Source organism: Miscanthus floridulus, chromosome 15, assembly GCF_019320115.1.
Source record: "Miscanthus floridulus cultivar M001 chromosome 15, ASM1932011v1, whole genome shotgun sequence".
NCBI lineage: Eukaryota > Viridiplantae > Streptophyta > Magnoliopsida > Poales > Poaceae > Miscanthus > Miscanthus floridulus.
Genome location: NC_089594.1, coordinates 13,328,603 through 13,343,238, shown reverse-complemented (window position 1 = coordinate 13,343,238; position 14,636 = coordinate 13,328,603). Strand labels below are relative to the sequence as shown.

Genomic DNA, 14,636 nt, shown 5'->3' with positions numbered 1-14,636 from the left:
CATGTTTACCTGATCATGTGTTTATGGGCTTATGGATAAACTATGTTGTCACCCAATTGCTAAAATTGTGACAATTAAAAGCTAATCGCAGTCAACCAGTGTCAGCCTTTTGAGCCTCATGAACCCCATGTTATATTTGTTGAGTACGACATGTACTTACGCTTGCTTTATTTTTCAATTATTTGGATAAAAATCCCGGATGGGTACCAGATTGCTAGAGTTTGGAGGAATTAGGTTTGTGGTCAACCAGTCAGTTGTCCCTGTGGAAGTGGAGTCTTCACCTGAAGATCGAAGTTGTCTTTCCGTTGTTTATACTCTGAGGTTGTATTCTTTATACTAATACGTTATGTAATAAGCAATGTCTTATGATATTACCCTTATTTGTAACTATATGTGAGATTTGACTCCCTGGGCTCACTATGATGTGTATCTGGTTTTGTTCTTAAAATCGGATGCTACATTGACTACGCGCTTTCTAGGATGAAAATCAATTTTGGACCAAAGGTAGCATGTGTATGGGACGAGTACAATGGTCTCACTGCTGTTGTAATGACTTGATATGCTGGAAAGTCTATCAGATTATGAATTAGACTAGTCTTGGTGTTGTAGGAATACAAGTGTACAACTTGGGGAACAAAATTAATAAGCAAAATAACAGCTGGCAGCTGCAGTTCTTCAACATTTTGAAAATGGACCTACTGTCACACATCTAGGGGCTCTTCTCCTAACAAGAGTTGCCTTGAGAATTCGGTTGGTCCATCCATCTACCAGCATGAACATGTGTCCACCTTCTGGGACTTCATGATACTTTATCCACGGAAGCTTCTTGGAAATGTACCTCTGCTGCTCAACAAGCACCAACCTATCTTCGTATCCTTGCCAGATGTGCACAGAACCCTCATTTTGAGGAAATGGATTGGTAATGTTCATTGGATCAAACTCCCAGCTTCCAAAAGCGTCAAGTAAATCACGGTGGATTGATTGATTTATTCTGAAAAATGCAGCAGCAAATCAGTGCTATGTCAAGAAATCTTTAGAAGGGATAAGTTATTTTTCTATATAACATTGCTTCAGGTCAGCCTGGTGCAAGCGGTAGAGTCTTACCGCCTGTGACCGGAAGGTCCTGGGTTCGAGTCGCGGTCTCCTCGCATTGCACAGGTGAGGGTAAGGCTTGCCACTAACACCCTTCCCCAGACCCCGCACAGAGCGGGAGCTCTCTGCACTGGGTATGCCCCTTTTTATTGCTTCAGGTCAACTTTGAATACTTTTTTTTGATACTCTTTCTTGGTGTATTTTTCATGTAAATGTATTACTATATTATTGTCTCTATGACATGAATGCTTAGGAAGCTAATCCTTGTATTACAATCTTATTAAATTGACCTGCTCTGACTCTGTCAAGTAGCACTTCATGTTCTGCTATCTTTCTTCTACATTTATCTCTGAGGCTGTGATTTACCTCAATGGTTTTTGACATTGCCATCATCTTCTGAAGAACCTCCATATCATGCTTGCTAAATATTTCAGGGTGGTGCATGGCTGCTGCAGAAGAAGGGAACCACCTCTGGGTCATCCACAGGTAAAGCAAGGATGGTATGTTATGTGCAATCCAAAGAGTTCTCTGCTCTAGCACAACCAGTCTCTTGAAAGCCTGCCTAGATAATTCAGCTGGGAAAGAAGGCCACCAGTAGTTGATAATTGGCACAACCATCGCAGCTCCTGCAAGCCTGCACACAAGGCATATGGAGCTTTTACATATATGAAGGGTTGCATATTTCATTAATAATGCGTGTGGTTGAAGTTTATGTTTTTCCTGTGTGGTATATACTGGAGGCATCCCCAAACTGAGTATCCTCCCATTGAGGGCTTGAGGCCCCTAAGACATAGAACTTCTGCCCAAGCCCCAGCTGGTCAACAAGCTCCTCGATATCCAGTGCCTCGCTCTTGACATGCCGCTTGGGATTCGGGTCACTTTTCCCATATCCAGCTCTATCATAAGCAAGGAGGTAAATTCCCAATTCTTCCACAAGCTCCTGATTGACAGTTCCAAGAAACCAGCTGTAAGCAAAATATGAAGTGGGGAAAAGGTATCTCACTTCTAGTCATGTTGTGCTGTTTGATTTACCTTAGAAACAGGTAAGGGGAAGTCCTTGGTGCTATCAAACACATGCACTGTGATGATCTTGTACGGTTGTACCTGGCCTTGTCTTTCTGTACTCCATCTTCTCTGTATGCAAGGTACCTTCCGTCCCTGAGTTTGATCCTGGGGGATGTCAGAGGAGGGCCACCTGGGGAGCCACAGAGTTTTTGGGGGCGGTGGCCGGAGAATCGCCTGGAGTGCCAAGCCGAGGAGCACAACTGGAAGAACAAAGACTAATTTAGGGGCCATTTTTCTCCAAGATCTGGTTGTGCTTTGAGGTGAGAGAAGCGGATCAAGCCGGGTTTAAGGGCACACGAACGGGGCCAAGGCCCCGTTCACGTGCCCTTAAACCCGGCTTGATCCGTTTTTTTTTCTTCCAGAACAGTGTTTTCTCTCATAAATTTCTCCAGTATTCCTCGAAACCATCCAAATTCCTCCAGAATTCCTCCAAATGTAACAGGCCCATGTCAATTGTCCTTTATTCCACTGGTGGCCTGATTGCAACAGATGGACCGCCCCGACCCCATCTTGCTTTATTTATATTTATTTTGCCCAATTGTACTCTAGCTTTTGCTGCTGTGTACATGTAACTCATTACATCCTCATGGTGTATATAGACCCAAATGGCCAGATCTATGTTTCTATTTTGCAAACACTATGCAAATTATTCAACAGTGAGAATATGGATACAACTTTTCAGTTGGATGACTCTTTTGATGATATTAATAGACGTTTTGTGCGGAGAATCTAAGAATCTGAGGCTAGAGAGGCATTGAAAAGGATGAAAGGAGGTAAGGCGATGGGACCGGATGGTATCCCAATCGAGGTGTGGAGATGTCTCGGGGACATAACTATAGTATAGCTAACCAAGTTGTTCAACCATATTTTTCGATCGAACAAGATGCCTGATGAGTGGAGGAGAAGTATATTGGTACCGATCTACAAGAATAAAGGGATATTCAAATTACCGGAGAATTAAGTTGATGAGCCATACTATGAAGCTATGGGAGAAAGTTATCGACCATCACTTGTGAGCAATAACGCGGGTCTCTATGAACCAATTTGGTTTCATGCCCAGAAGGTCAACCATGGAAGTCATTTTCTTAATAAGACAAGTTATAAAGCGGTATAGGGAGAAGAAGAAGGACCTACACATGGTTTTTATTGACTTGGAGAAGGCTTATGATAAAATACCAAGGAATATTATGTAGTGGGCTTTGGACAAACATAAAGTCCCAACGAAGTACGTCGGACTCATTAAGGACATGTACAACAATGTTGTGACTAGAGTTTGAACAAGTGATGGAGACACGGATGACTTCCCAATTAGGATAGGACTACATCAATGGTCAGCTTTGAGCCCTTATTTGTTTGCCTTAGTGATGGATGAGGTCACAAGAGACATACAAGGGGACATCCATTGGTGTATGCTTTTCGCGGACGATGCATTGCTAGTTGATGAAAGCCGGACAGGAATGAATCAGAAACTGCAGTTATGCGCGGAAAACTTTGGAGTCCAAAAGTTTTAGACTAGTAGAACTAAAACTGAGTATATGAGATGTGACTTCGACACTACTACTCGGGAGGAGGAAGATATTAATTTGAAAGGTCAAGTAGTGTCTAGAAGGATACCTTTCGATATTTAGGATCAATGCTACAGAGAGACGGGGATATTGATGAAGATGTTAGCCATAGAATCAAAGCAGGGTAGATGAAGTGACGGCAAGCATCTGGTGTCCTATGTGACAAAATGATATCATAGAAGCTAAAAGATAAGTTTTATAGGACGGCGATTAGACCTGCTATGTTGTATGGTGCAGAATATTGGCCTACAAAAAGACGACATGTTCAACAGATAAGTGTCGCGAAAATGCGTATGTTGCGTTGGATTTACGGTCATATAAGAATGGATCGAGTTCGGAATGATGATATACGTGATAGATTAGGGATAGCACTAATTGAAGAAAAACTTGTCCAACACCGGTTGAGATGGTTTGGACATATCCAACAGAGACCTCCAGAGGCATCGGTGTGTAGTGGAATCCTAAACCAGGATAGTAACGTGAAGAGAGGCAGAGGAAGATCGAAGTTGACTTAGGTAGAAGCAATAAAATGAGACTTGAAAGGATGGAATATACCCAAAGACTTAGTCTTAGATAGAGTGCTTAGAAGATAACTATTCACGTGCCTGAACCTTGATTGCTTCTGCTAGGTTTCAACTCTAGCCTATTCCAACTTATTTGGGACTTAAATGTTTTGTTGTTGTTGTATGCAAATCAGAATATACTTACCATCTTTTAGAATTTCGGATTTCGACCCGATCCGTTCGGCTTGCTGAAACTTGGCTGAAACTAGCTGAAAAATACTGTTCTAGCTCAATTACTGTGAGAGAAAAACACTGTTCCGGCTGAAAAAACAAACCGAACAAGTCGGTTTCTGGGTAAGCCGAACAGGACCAGTACAGCTTTGTGTTCCGACTTTACCATGTAGTATCTCTCGGTGGGGAATGATTTTGCGCCCTATCATTTTTCCCACTGTGATGATATAACTATTGCACACTGCATTTCACCGCATGAGTTTATGAGTGCGACCTGATTCAGGATTAACTTTGTTTTCTCTCTCCTGTCTGTCAGGTTTTGCTCTTGTGCTGCATATGTGCTCTGTGCAGGATTGCAGCTGTGAGTGGGATCAGTATGTCACTGCTGTGAAGATCTGTGGTGCTGTTGCAGTACACAGGCCTAGTCATCTCTGAGCTGTTGTAGCAAACTGGCAGCAGATCAGGCATGCATCAAAGGTGCTTAGCACAGTGGATTATGCAGAGGCGTGCTCTTGGTATCAGGCGACCATCAGAGCTGCACTATGATCCCCGCCCCTCTCCCTGACTGCTGCTGCGGTTCAGTTTCTTCGCTTGCAATGCAAGTGGGTAAGTACTAGCTAGAGAGAATCTGAATAGCCTCACCATTCACCAAGAACCCAACAATGTTGTTGTACTGAAGTGTCGAGCCTCCAAAGCAGGCAGAGAGTGACACATCCTATATGCCAATGGACAATGGTAGATGACTCAGAAAACTGGCGACCATTTTTCGGTGCACGCTGATAGCGAAAACGCACTGACCTTAACCACATGACCTCCACTGGCCTGCAACTGCAAGTTGGTACTGCTTGGTAGGCAGTATCACGCGGATGGATCCCAGATCTGAGATCACGTACGGGTTGGTGTTGAGTTGTCGTGGAGACAAGAGAGCAGCAGCACGTACGAGTACGACCCCAGCTCATTGCTGCCAATGGCGCTCTGGTCCTGGTACAGCCCAAAAACACCAGTTTCATCGCTTTCGGTTTGGTACAACACACGAGCTCTATCACAACACATTTGGTGAATTATTACATGTAGATAACTCGATGTTTTTGAAACATTTCCATGTTTTTCCAGATAATAAAATATATAAAAAAGAACCGCGACAGTGACGATACTGGGCAGAATTGGTGCAAAATGAACAGCTCTGGTGCCCTGAGCCAGCCAGTTTTCAGACACATGATGATTTGGCCACCACTGCAAATTTTCTGCTCGTGTGTATGAGCCTCAACGCAACATGAGCAAATACTTCCACTTTCTCGACCAAATCCTGCGGCTTCCCACCAAGTGGGATGATAATAAACAAATAAAAATGTAATATTTCCAAATCTCGTGGCGTTGACTGCCCAATTCCAATTCCACACGGAAAACTAGCCCAAACCCACACGGAAACTCGCCCACTGTCAGCCCCCACATTCATAGCAACTTTGAGTACATCATTATCATATCATCTTGTGTGTCTGGATTCTGACTCGTACTCAATCAAGTGGCGACACCTTGATCCATGGAGATCCGTTGCAGCATGGCCCTCGCCTCTCCAAAGTCTTCAACGCCATGTTCGCTTGGTTTATAAGCCGTACTTTTTTAGCCAACGAACAGTATTTTCTCTCACAACAAATCAGCAATACTTTCAGCCATAGCTTATCAGCCAAGCGAACAGGGCACTAATTGCCTCCTGGCGGTTGCCCCCACAATGATCCTCCTGTCATTCAGGTTGGTTACTTACCACTCATCTGCATGTCCGGTCCGGGGACAAAAAGGTTCAGTGGACGGCTCGTTTTTGCCGAGGTGCTTCAGGCCTCCGAGGTGTCAAGTAGCAGCTAATGACAGCAACCAAGAAACATCGCCATCTGCATGGAGGTGAAAGATGATTATTGATTTATTGTGCCCCCAGAGATGTTAAGATGAAACTTGCTAGTGAAGCTCAACTCTGGTAAAGCAACCTTTGACCTTCTTTTATTTTTTTGGATTTAAATGTAAGTGGAGCTAGTCAATAATTACTATTGTGAAAAACACACTTGGCAGCTATTTGTAAAAGCTTGGCAGCATATATCAGTTATGTAACTCCTTAGCACCTGCAGCACACTGCACACCACAAGGTGCCTTCCTCTGAAATGCTCCGGACTACCAGCCATACATTTGGCTTCGTTATATTAAAAATGCAATCATTACGATGCTTCCAGGTTTGCCAGTTGCCACGCAACTAAGATGATAAAAAGAAAAATTGAGCCCTTTCCTGAATTGCTTGCCCCCCTGATTTAGAGCTTGGCACCACCCTGAGGAGAAACCTGCTGAGCTTGGCTGGGTAACCACCTGCTGCAGTCCCAAAATTGGAGGACAATAAACCACATTTGCCTAGAGAAACCAGCAAGTGCCGTATAGTTTCATCCATTTGATCATAGAAAGGGCAGCAGTTAGGGTGTGTTAGCTCACGTGTGGCGAGCCTGTCAGCCTGTGTCGAAGTTATGTAGGACCTGACCCTACATTGTCATTGACTAGCTTGGTGGTATAATAAACAAAAAAGTGTCCCTTAAGTTATGGTATGGATGAAAATTTGCCCTTGACAAAGCCCTGACTTGGTGCCTGGACCTTGTCGAATCACTGCAACCGGTGTGTGTTTGATGTTGTGTCCCAGAGTATAGCTAAAGCTTTAACTGCTCGATGGTGAAGAGCTGTACTGGGGTTTGGGCAGGGCTAAAAGCATTACATACCTCTTAGTCATTGTGCCAAGCATGAGTTGTCGCTAGGTCGAGGTCGTTTTATAAGTTGTAAAAGGTGCTAATGTGCGTTTATTAGATAAAAAAAAGAGAGCCCTGACCTGATATTGATAAATAAACTAGTCAAAGTTGCCAAAAAACAGACCTGTTGAGATTTACCTACCAATGGTGCAATTATATGTACTTACCATTGGTTGGAACAACTACGAGATTCCATTACCCTAGCTAGGTTCAATCAAATATCATGGCATTGGCCAGGAGCAGAAAATTGTCACCAAGCCGTACTTACTCCACTTCTACCACTTGGGCATGGTGCCAAGCAGGCATGATGGCAATTGACCATAACAGAAGAATGCACAAAACTGTACTTGGCTCCACCACTTATGGAAAACTATAAAAAAAAAACTTGACCGGTGAGGGAAGAACCGCCCTCACGGCATTGTCAAGTGAACCGGGACAAGTCATCGGGCCGACGGCACCAGAGGCACACCGCAGCCGACGCAGTCACCAGGCTCGCGTGCACAGCGAGGGAATTTTTTTGGGTGGGTACCGGAAATTCTGCCCCCACCGGGGCTCGAACTCCGGTCGGCAGGCTGAGGCCTTAAGCCTCGCCGCCTGACCAGCTGAGCCGAAGCTCGCTCCCATGGAAAACTATAAAGATTTTTAAATGCTCAATCAAGAAGAGCCTAGGAACATTTTATAACTGAGTTGACATCTCTGCACTAGACAGCACCCCTACATGATGAAGTGGTGGTGACACTGCATTCTGTTCCTTTATTCTCTTTAGTGACTTGTTGTCATGGCATTCCAAAGAAGAGAATAAACAGATGTAATTGTAAATCAACTGGTATCACAGTTTGAGCAAAGATTCTGGCAGCAACTAAACTCAAAGCTTCTCTTTTCCTTAACAGAAAAAGGGGCAGCTAAATGAGGGTTGCCTAAACAAATAAACCAGCAAAGATAAACATTTGAGGGTTGAGAGGCTTCCATGCAGCATCTTGTCTCCCAGATCATGAAAAGGAAATATTAGAAAACAGGAGGATAAGAATATAGGCAATTTAAGTAAACATCAAATCAAGCATGCCAAATGGAACTGGGTAGGTCTGGTGTAGTGGTGAGAGCTGTCTCACTGAGTCACCAGGTCGTGGGTTCGAAGCAGCTTCTCTACAGATTTGCGGGGGGGGGGGAAGGCTTGCTTCGGTTTTTCCCTTCCCCAGACCGTACTCATGTGGGAGCCTCCGGCACTGGGTCTGCCCCCTTTATCAAATCAAGCATGCCAAATGGAATTGATAGTTTCACCAAAAACCAAATTCTAAAGAACCATATTCCTTTTTTTTCCCATTTAGATCCAGAAAAGTCACACTTCCCTATTAGACACTTTTTTCATCTAGATGTTTTTTTCACGATAAGGTATTTTAATGTGCTCACCAGAAATCAGATACTACTACACGTTTTCCACAATAGCTCATATGTTTTTTCTTTAAAAAATGCAGAGCCAATACACAAATTTGATAAGGTGATTAAGCATCATATTCTGCAGAGCGCCAAGGCTTCCACGTAAAAAATGCAGCAATTTTTTTGTCTCCAGATCAATGAAAAAAAATCCCCTTTATTTTCCATTTTTTTCTCCACAAAGCGATACTTCCTAACTTGCCATGAACAGCTACATAGATATGTCATTTTAAGAAAAAAATGGAAAATGATAAGGTGCTTGAATTGTGCTCTCCAGAAATTTGACGGTAACGATTTTATGTAAAAGCTCATTTTTTTCTATTTCGGAAGGGTGGAACATGACAATTTGATAACATCATTAAGCAACAAATTCCGCAAAGTAACTGTCATGCAGACCCTACATGTAGATAGGGAGAATGTTTCCCAATAATACCAGATAGTTTAGCACCGTAGTCTTTACTGGCTCACTTCCTGGAGGTGTGTTATGTTTTATAAAGAATTAAACATATTGTTCTATCACATATTTTCTTGTGGACTCCACGGTGACCTGAAATACTTTGTTTGAGTCATGAAAGAACAATTTTGCACATACGTAGTCATCAAAGAGAGAAAAATGCTTTATCCCAAGAACTTGAAAGATGAGACATGAAGCATTGCTTGCATAGATTTTATCTGTAACCGTTCCAGAAGATATGACATCCTTTGTTGGCTTTCTTGGAAAAAGCGGTACAACCCTCCTGTTGCCATTTCAGCTGCATCCACACCATACCCAACTAAAAGACACACATGCCTCACATCGTCTTTTTATCCTACACTCAGCAGCAGCCTCCTAACCGCTATAAATAGAGGCTTGTCCTCTACCAATGCCCAATAAGCAGCTCACTGCGTATCATTGAGTGCATTCGCTTGCTCCATTCAGTCAGAGCATTTCTTGTGCAAAATACAAATACCTGTCCCTCCAACCATGTCTAGGTCTGTGGAGCCTCTCATAGTTGGGCGGGTGATTGGAGAAGTTCTCGACGCCTTTAACCCATGTGTGAAGATGATAGTGACCTACAACTCAAACAAACTCGTATTCAATGGCCATGAGATCTACCCATCAGCTGTTGTATCTAAACCTAGGGTAGAGGTTCAAGGGGGTGACTTGCGGTCTTTCTTCACATTGGTTAGCAGTCAAATGTTCCATCATTGATAAACATTCTACAGACGCTATTCCTTCCCTGATGGCCATGGTCATCAAATTTCAGGTTATGACAGACCCAGATGTCCCAGGACCAAGTGATCCATATCTAAGGGAGCACCTTCATTGGTAATATTCAGCATTTCTTACCTTAGTAGGGGTGTCAAATAGCATATATTGCTGAGGAAGATAGAACCATATCTTTCATATAACAAAATTGCATGTTTTTTTAGCATTTCAATGAATAATCTGGCTAAATGGTATCCTTGCAGGATCGTGACTGATATACCTGGGACAACAGATGCCTCCTTTGGTAGGTTCTGCTGATTCAGGCTTAGTCTATTCCATGTTTTAGTTGTTCTTTGAATTAATAACCATGCATCTTTCAATTGCAGGGCGAGAGGTCATAAGCTACGAGAGCCCAAGACCAAACATTGGTATCCACAGGTTCATTTTTGTGCTCTTCAAGCAGAAGGGTAGGCAAACTGTAACTGTGCCATCCTCCAGAGATCATTTCAACACTCGGCAGTTCGCTGAGGAAAATGACCTTGGCGTCCCTGTAGCTGCTGTCTACTTCAATGCGCAGAGAGAAACTGCTGCTAGGAGACGCTGAAAATTCCAGCTCTTATTGTCCACCTGATGATAAATAAGGGCCTTCAATTCTGACCTTCTTTCTAGGAAGTCAATGAACTTATTCTACATTAAATTCTCCTAAGTCCTGAGCCCTACCCTATAATAAACCAGATGCATTTTGCTGATTGTATTAGCACTAGAATGTTTTGTAAGTGGGAAGAATGAGAATTATGAATGATTCATGCTTGTGGTAATTTTTTATGTGTAAGATAATCTGTCACTGAAAGTCAGAGACTAGGGTTGGTGGATGCCTCCCCCCCCAGGGAATAAAGTTCATTTTCTGTTTGCAGCTTTGGACTATGTGCACTTCTTCTAACAGGCAATCTCCTGGAACGAAAACTGTTGGATCTTGTTGTCTCAACTTGTAGAACTATTAAGACACCCTAACTGCATTCGACTGCTATATTGTTAAGAGAGGCATAGATAGAAAACGGAGATATCCATTTTACCCAGAAGATTGCCCACTGGACACATGAATAGTATGGAGATGTCAATGTGGTGGGCCTTTTTTTGCCCCTATCTTTCCTTCATTTTGTCCTTAAGCCACATGACCAGAATTCTATTCCATGCATGTTAAATACAATCCATTTAATTGAATCTGACTGTAAACTTTTTTTCTCGAACATGCAGAAGAGACGCGTATCTTTGCATTAAAGAGAGGGAAAGGGAAGAGAATCCCATACAAACCTCCTTACCCGCCTAGAGGGTATGAGGAGGTCATGAGCTAACACTAGAGAAAATCATCTGGACACCTGGCATACACCAAGAAACAACCCAACCAGAATATAAAAGACTCACGCCTGACCCTCTACTTGACCTTCTATGTGACCAAATCTGACTGTAAACTGAATGTATGTGTTTATTGGCTATGTCGGTGTTTCGAGTTGCCACCGACAAATAAATTTCTAATATTGCGCATCTGGCTCCGATGGTGTGATTAGAGGACACGATGTTTATACTGGTTTGGGAAGAATGTCCCTACATCTAGTTCGTTGCTGCTGCTCGTGTTACTAGCACTGAAAGTACGTAGTAGGAGTTACAAACGGGCGAGAGAGGGACAAGTCCCAAGTCTCTGGTGAAAGGAGTGAACGGGTGCTGAGAGAGCTCGGTTGCTACTCGGTCGTATGTTCTGGTCGGTTCGAGGTTCAATGGGTTCGTGATGATTCGATCAGGTCTGGCCTAGATCGATCCGATGTGTTGCGATGCCCCTTATGGGGCACCCTGCTTTCCCTTTTATAGACCAAAAGAAAGCATGGGTTACAACGGAGGAAAAAGAAGAGCGAGAGAGAGAGAGAGAGAGAGAGAGAGTTGTAGGCTTTCACGATCGTCGGGTCCTTCTTCTCCTTCATGCGGGTCCCATTGACCCTGTAGATGTCAATAGGGACAGCTTCGCGTCGCGGTCCTGTTCGTCACTAGCGCCATGCGCAGGCGTCATATGCCGATCATGGCGCTCCACTCCGTCCTGGCGAACATCATGGTGAACTGACGCGCCCGTCAGTGTTCGTACGAGGGTTAGGTAGAATAGCACCGGTACGCCCGACGCTGTTCTTGATGTGAATCCTTCAGTATGGCCCGTCAAGGCCACGAGTTACATCAGGGCGTGCCGGTCTCTTCCCTGGTGTCAGAGCTTTGACTCAGGCCCATACGCTTGAACCTGGAGTGATTGGCGGTGGTATGAGTCTCCGTCGGGCGAGGCGGAGCCCGCGGCCTCGGGGTCGGGCAAGGTGGAGTCCTCCCCCAAAGGCTGTGCGAGGCGGAGCGCAAACCCAAGGGTTGGGCAAGGCGGAGGTAGACCCAAGGGTCGGGTGAGGCGGAGTCCTCCCCCAGAGGCCGAGCAAGGCGGAGCGCAAACCCGAGGGTCAGGCGAGGCGGAGCCCGCGGCCTCGAGGTCGGGTGAGGCGGAGCGCAAACCCAAGAGTCAGGCGAGGCGGAGCGCAGACCCAAGGGTGGGGCGAGGCGGAGCCCGCGGCCTCAAGGTCAGGCGAGGCGGAGCACAGGCCCAAGGGTCAGACGAGGCGGAGCGCAGACCCAAGGGTTGGGCGAGGCGGAGCGTAGACCCAGAGGCTGGAAGAAGCGGAGCTTGCGCACCGGGGGGTCGGTTGGAGCTGTAGTCGCGCTCTTGATTGTTCGGATGAGTCAATGTTGATGGTTATTAGCTCCTCCTCTTTGGGTACCCTAGTATTAGTCCCCGACGGGCTACATACAAACAAACTATAAGCCGTAACAATGTAATATGAAGAATTGTATCTCTTTACATCTGTCGATGAGGACTGAGGAATGGAATCCTAGTTCCCTTTGCTAGTTGAAGGAAGGTCTCAGGTACCGAAGATGTTAATCTATATACCTTTTGGAGAAAAAGGAATAAATTAGATGTTAAAAATTTAAAACTATAAGAAATTCTCACATAACTGACATAGGCATTCAAAAATATGCAACAAAAAACAAATGTCCACACAAATTTGAAAATTGATACCCAACATAAATATAACTGTTCAGATTTTAGACTTCTAACTTATCTTACGAACCCACAAATGTATGATGCGAACCTATCAAACAATTGATTTTCATGTCTCTCCTTTCTCTCCTGATGAATGTGAGTATGTTCAACCGAGAAAATGATTTATATTTTGATATGATAGCGAAAGTAAACCAACCAGAGGCTCAATTGGCAGTATGATTGGACTGCTTCTATAGTAACCATTGACATTTCCTCGAACATGTAACCATTGACATTTAGCCTGTTCGCTTGTTGGTTTTAGCCAGGGCTTATCAGCCAACCAATAGTATTTTTCTCTCACAACAAACCAGCACCAGTCGAACTTATCAGCCCAGAAACCAACCAGCGAACAGGCCGATTGAGTGGCCAAAGCTGCAAGAAGGAAGCACTAGATATAATTAGGACGAGGTCTTATCATAGGTGACAACTTCAACATCAAGTATCGGCTGCAGATAAAAAGTTACACTACATATCATCACACGTTTATATTTTTCTGATTCCCAAATGCTTTAAATAAAATGTTTTATGAACTCCATCAATTGATGATAACAGTTCTGAATGATGCAAGTTAGAAAACTCTCTTCCCCAGATAGGTCATATCCTACAGGTTTATTTCTTTGGTCTTGCTTTTCCCTTTACAGTGCTAGTGCAGGAATGTCACAGAGCTATATATCATAACCATAGTAGGCAATTTTGTCCTTTCTGAAGTCTAGGTTCATTGCAGATTTCAATGATAGTAGACAACTTTGTTCTGTCTGAACTCTATAGGTTCCTTCTATAGTTATAGATTGTCAACTTTCAGGTGCATAGTTTTTCTCAAGGAAACGTGGCTGGAACACACACCACACATCTGATGCGGCCCAGTTTTATCACGGATAAATCAACTCAACTTTTTTATCTGCGAGAAAAATCAATAATCAACTCAACTTGAGTAAATCAATGGTAGATACTTTGAAGAGATGTTATCAAATAAGTACGAAAATATCAGATATCTGTTGGATTATTAGGGAATAATCAAAGAAAAACTAGCGCAATTGTGTCCAAGGCAGACAATGATATGGCGCAGTGGCGGACCCAGCACAGGCAGATGGATTTACACATCTACACCCGATATTTTTTGCAAAAAAGCTCGAGGCTAGTAGGCATCAGTCAAATAGCAAAACATCTTTAATTTAGGGTCCGGGGTGCTCGGCTTCGCACAACAGGAAGGGAAGAGAAGGGTGGGAATACCTGCTGCTGGGTGCTCGTCGCCGGCGAAGAGACCGACGAAGGCCTGCGCACCTGGCGTAGGACGGGAGCGGCGGATTCGTCGGAGACAGAATCACAGAACGCAGGCGGGCTGCCGGGGGAACCGTGGACGGAACTCGGAAGGGACCATGCGGTGGACGGGCCATAGCCCAGGTCGGGGTTTGCTGGCCCAGGAGAGCGCACCCACACCGGGCATTCTCCAGGCACGTCTTTTTTACACGGATTTCTTTTTGCAAACTGTTTTTCTATTTCTTTCTTTCTCTCCTTTTTATCTATATCTATATCTATACCTTATTTTTAGAAAAGAGAATATATGAATATCCCAGCTTCTGCATCGGCCAATACATATAGCTATTCTTTATTACAAACACAACCACCGCAGTCCACGCAATCTCAAACACAAAGTTTTGAACCAAA

General features: G+C 44.0%; 1 protein-coding gene, 1 long non-coding RNA gene and 1 pseudogene across 2 annotated transcripts; 1 reads left to right on the top strand and 2 right to left on the bottom strand.

The window, feature by feature from the left end:
- Nucleotides 1–701: 701 nt before the first annotated feature.
- On the bottom strand, nt 702–2,388 carry LOC136509248 (uncharacterized; annotated as a pseudogene).
- Nucleotides 2,389–5,745: 3,357 nt separating this feature from the next.
- Nucleotides 5,746–14,377, bottom strand: LOC136506651 (uncharacterized). Its single transcript, XR_010771687.1, has 3 exons — nt 14,202–14,377; nt 13,129–13,343; nt 5,746–6,342 (listed from the first exon to the last, which is right to left on the bottom strand). It is a non-coding gene; the product is annotated as an uncharacterized lncRNA (long non-coding RNA).
- On the top strand, nt 9,559–10,637 carry LOC136508699 (CEN-like protein 2). Its single transcript, XM_066503442.1, has 4 exons — nt 9,559–9,826; nt 9,909–9,970; nt 10,114–10,154; nt 10,237–10,637. Exons 1-4 carry the CDS (start codon nt 9,626–9,628, stop codon nt 10,452–10,454), a joined length of 522 nt encoding a protein of 173 aa, XP_066359539.1. The 5' UTR covers nt 9,559–9,625; the 3' UTR covers nt 10,455–10,637.
- Nucleotides 14,378–14,636: the final 259 nt, after the last annotated feature.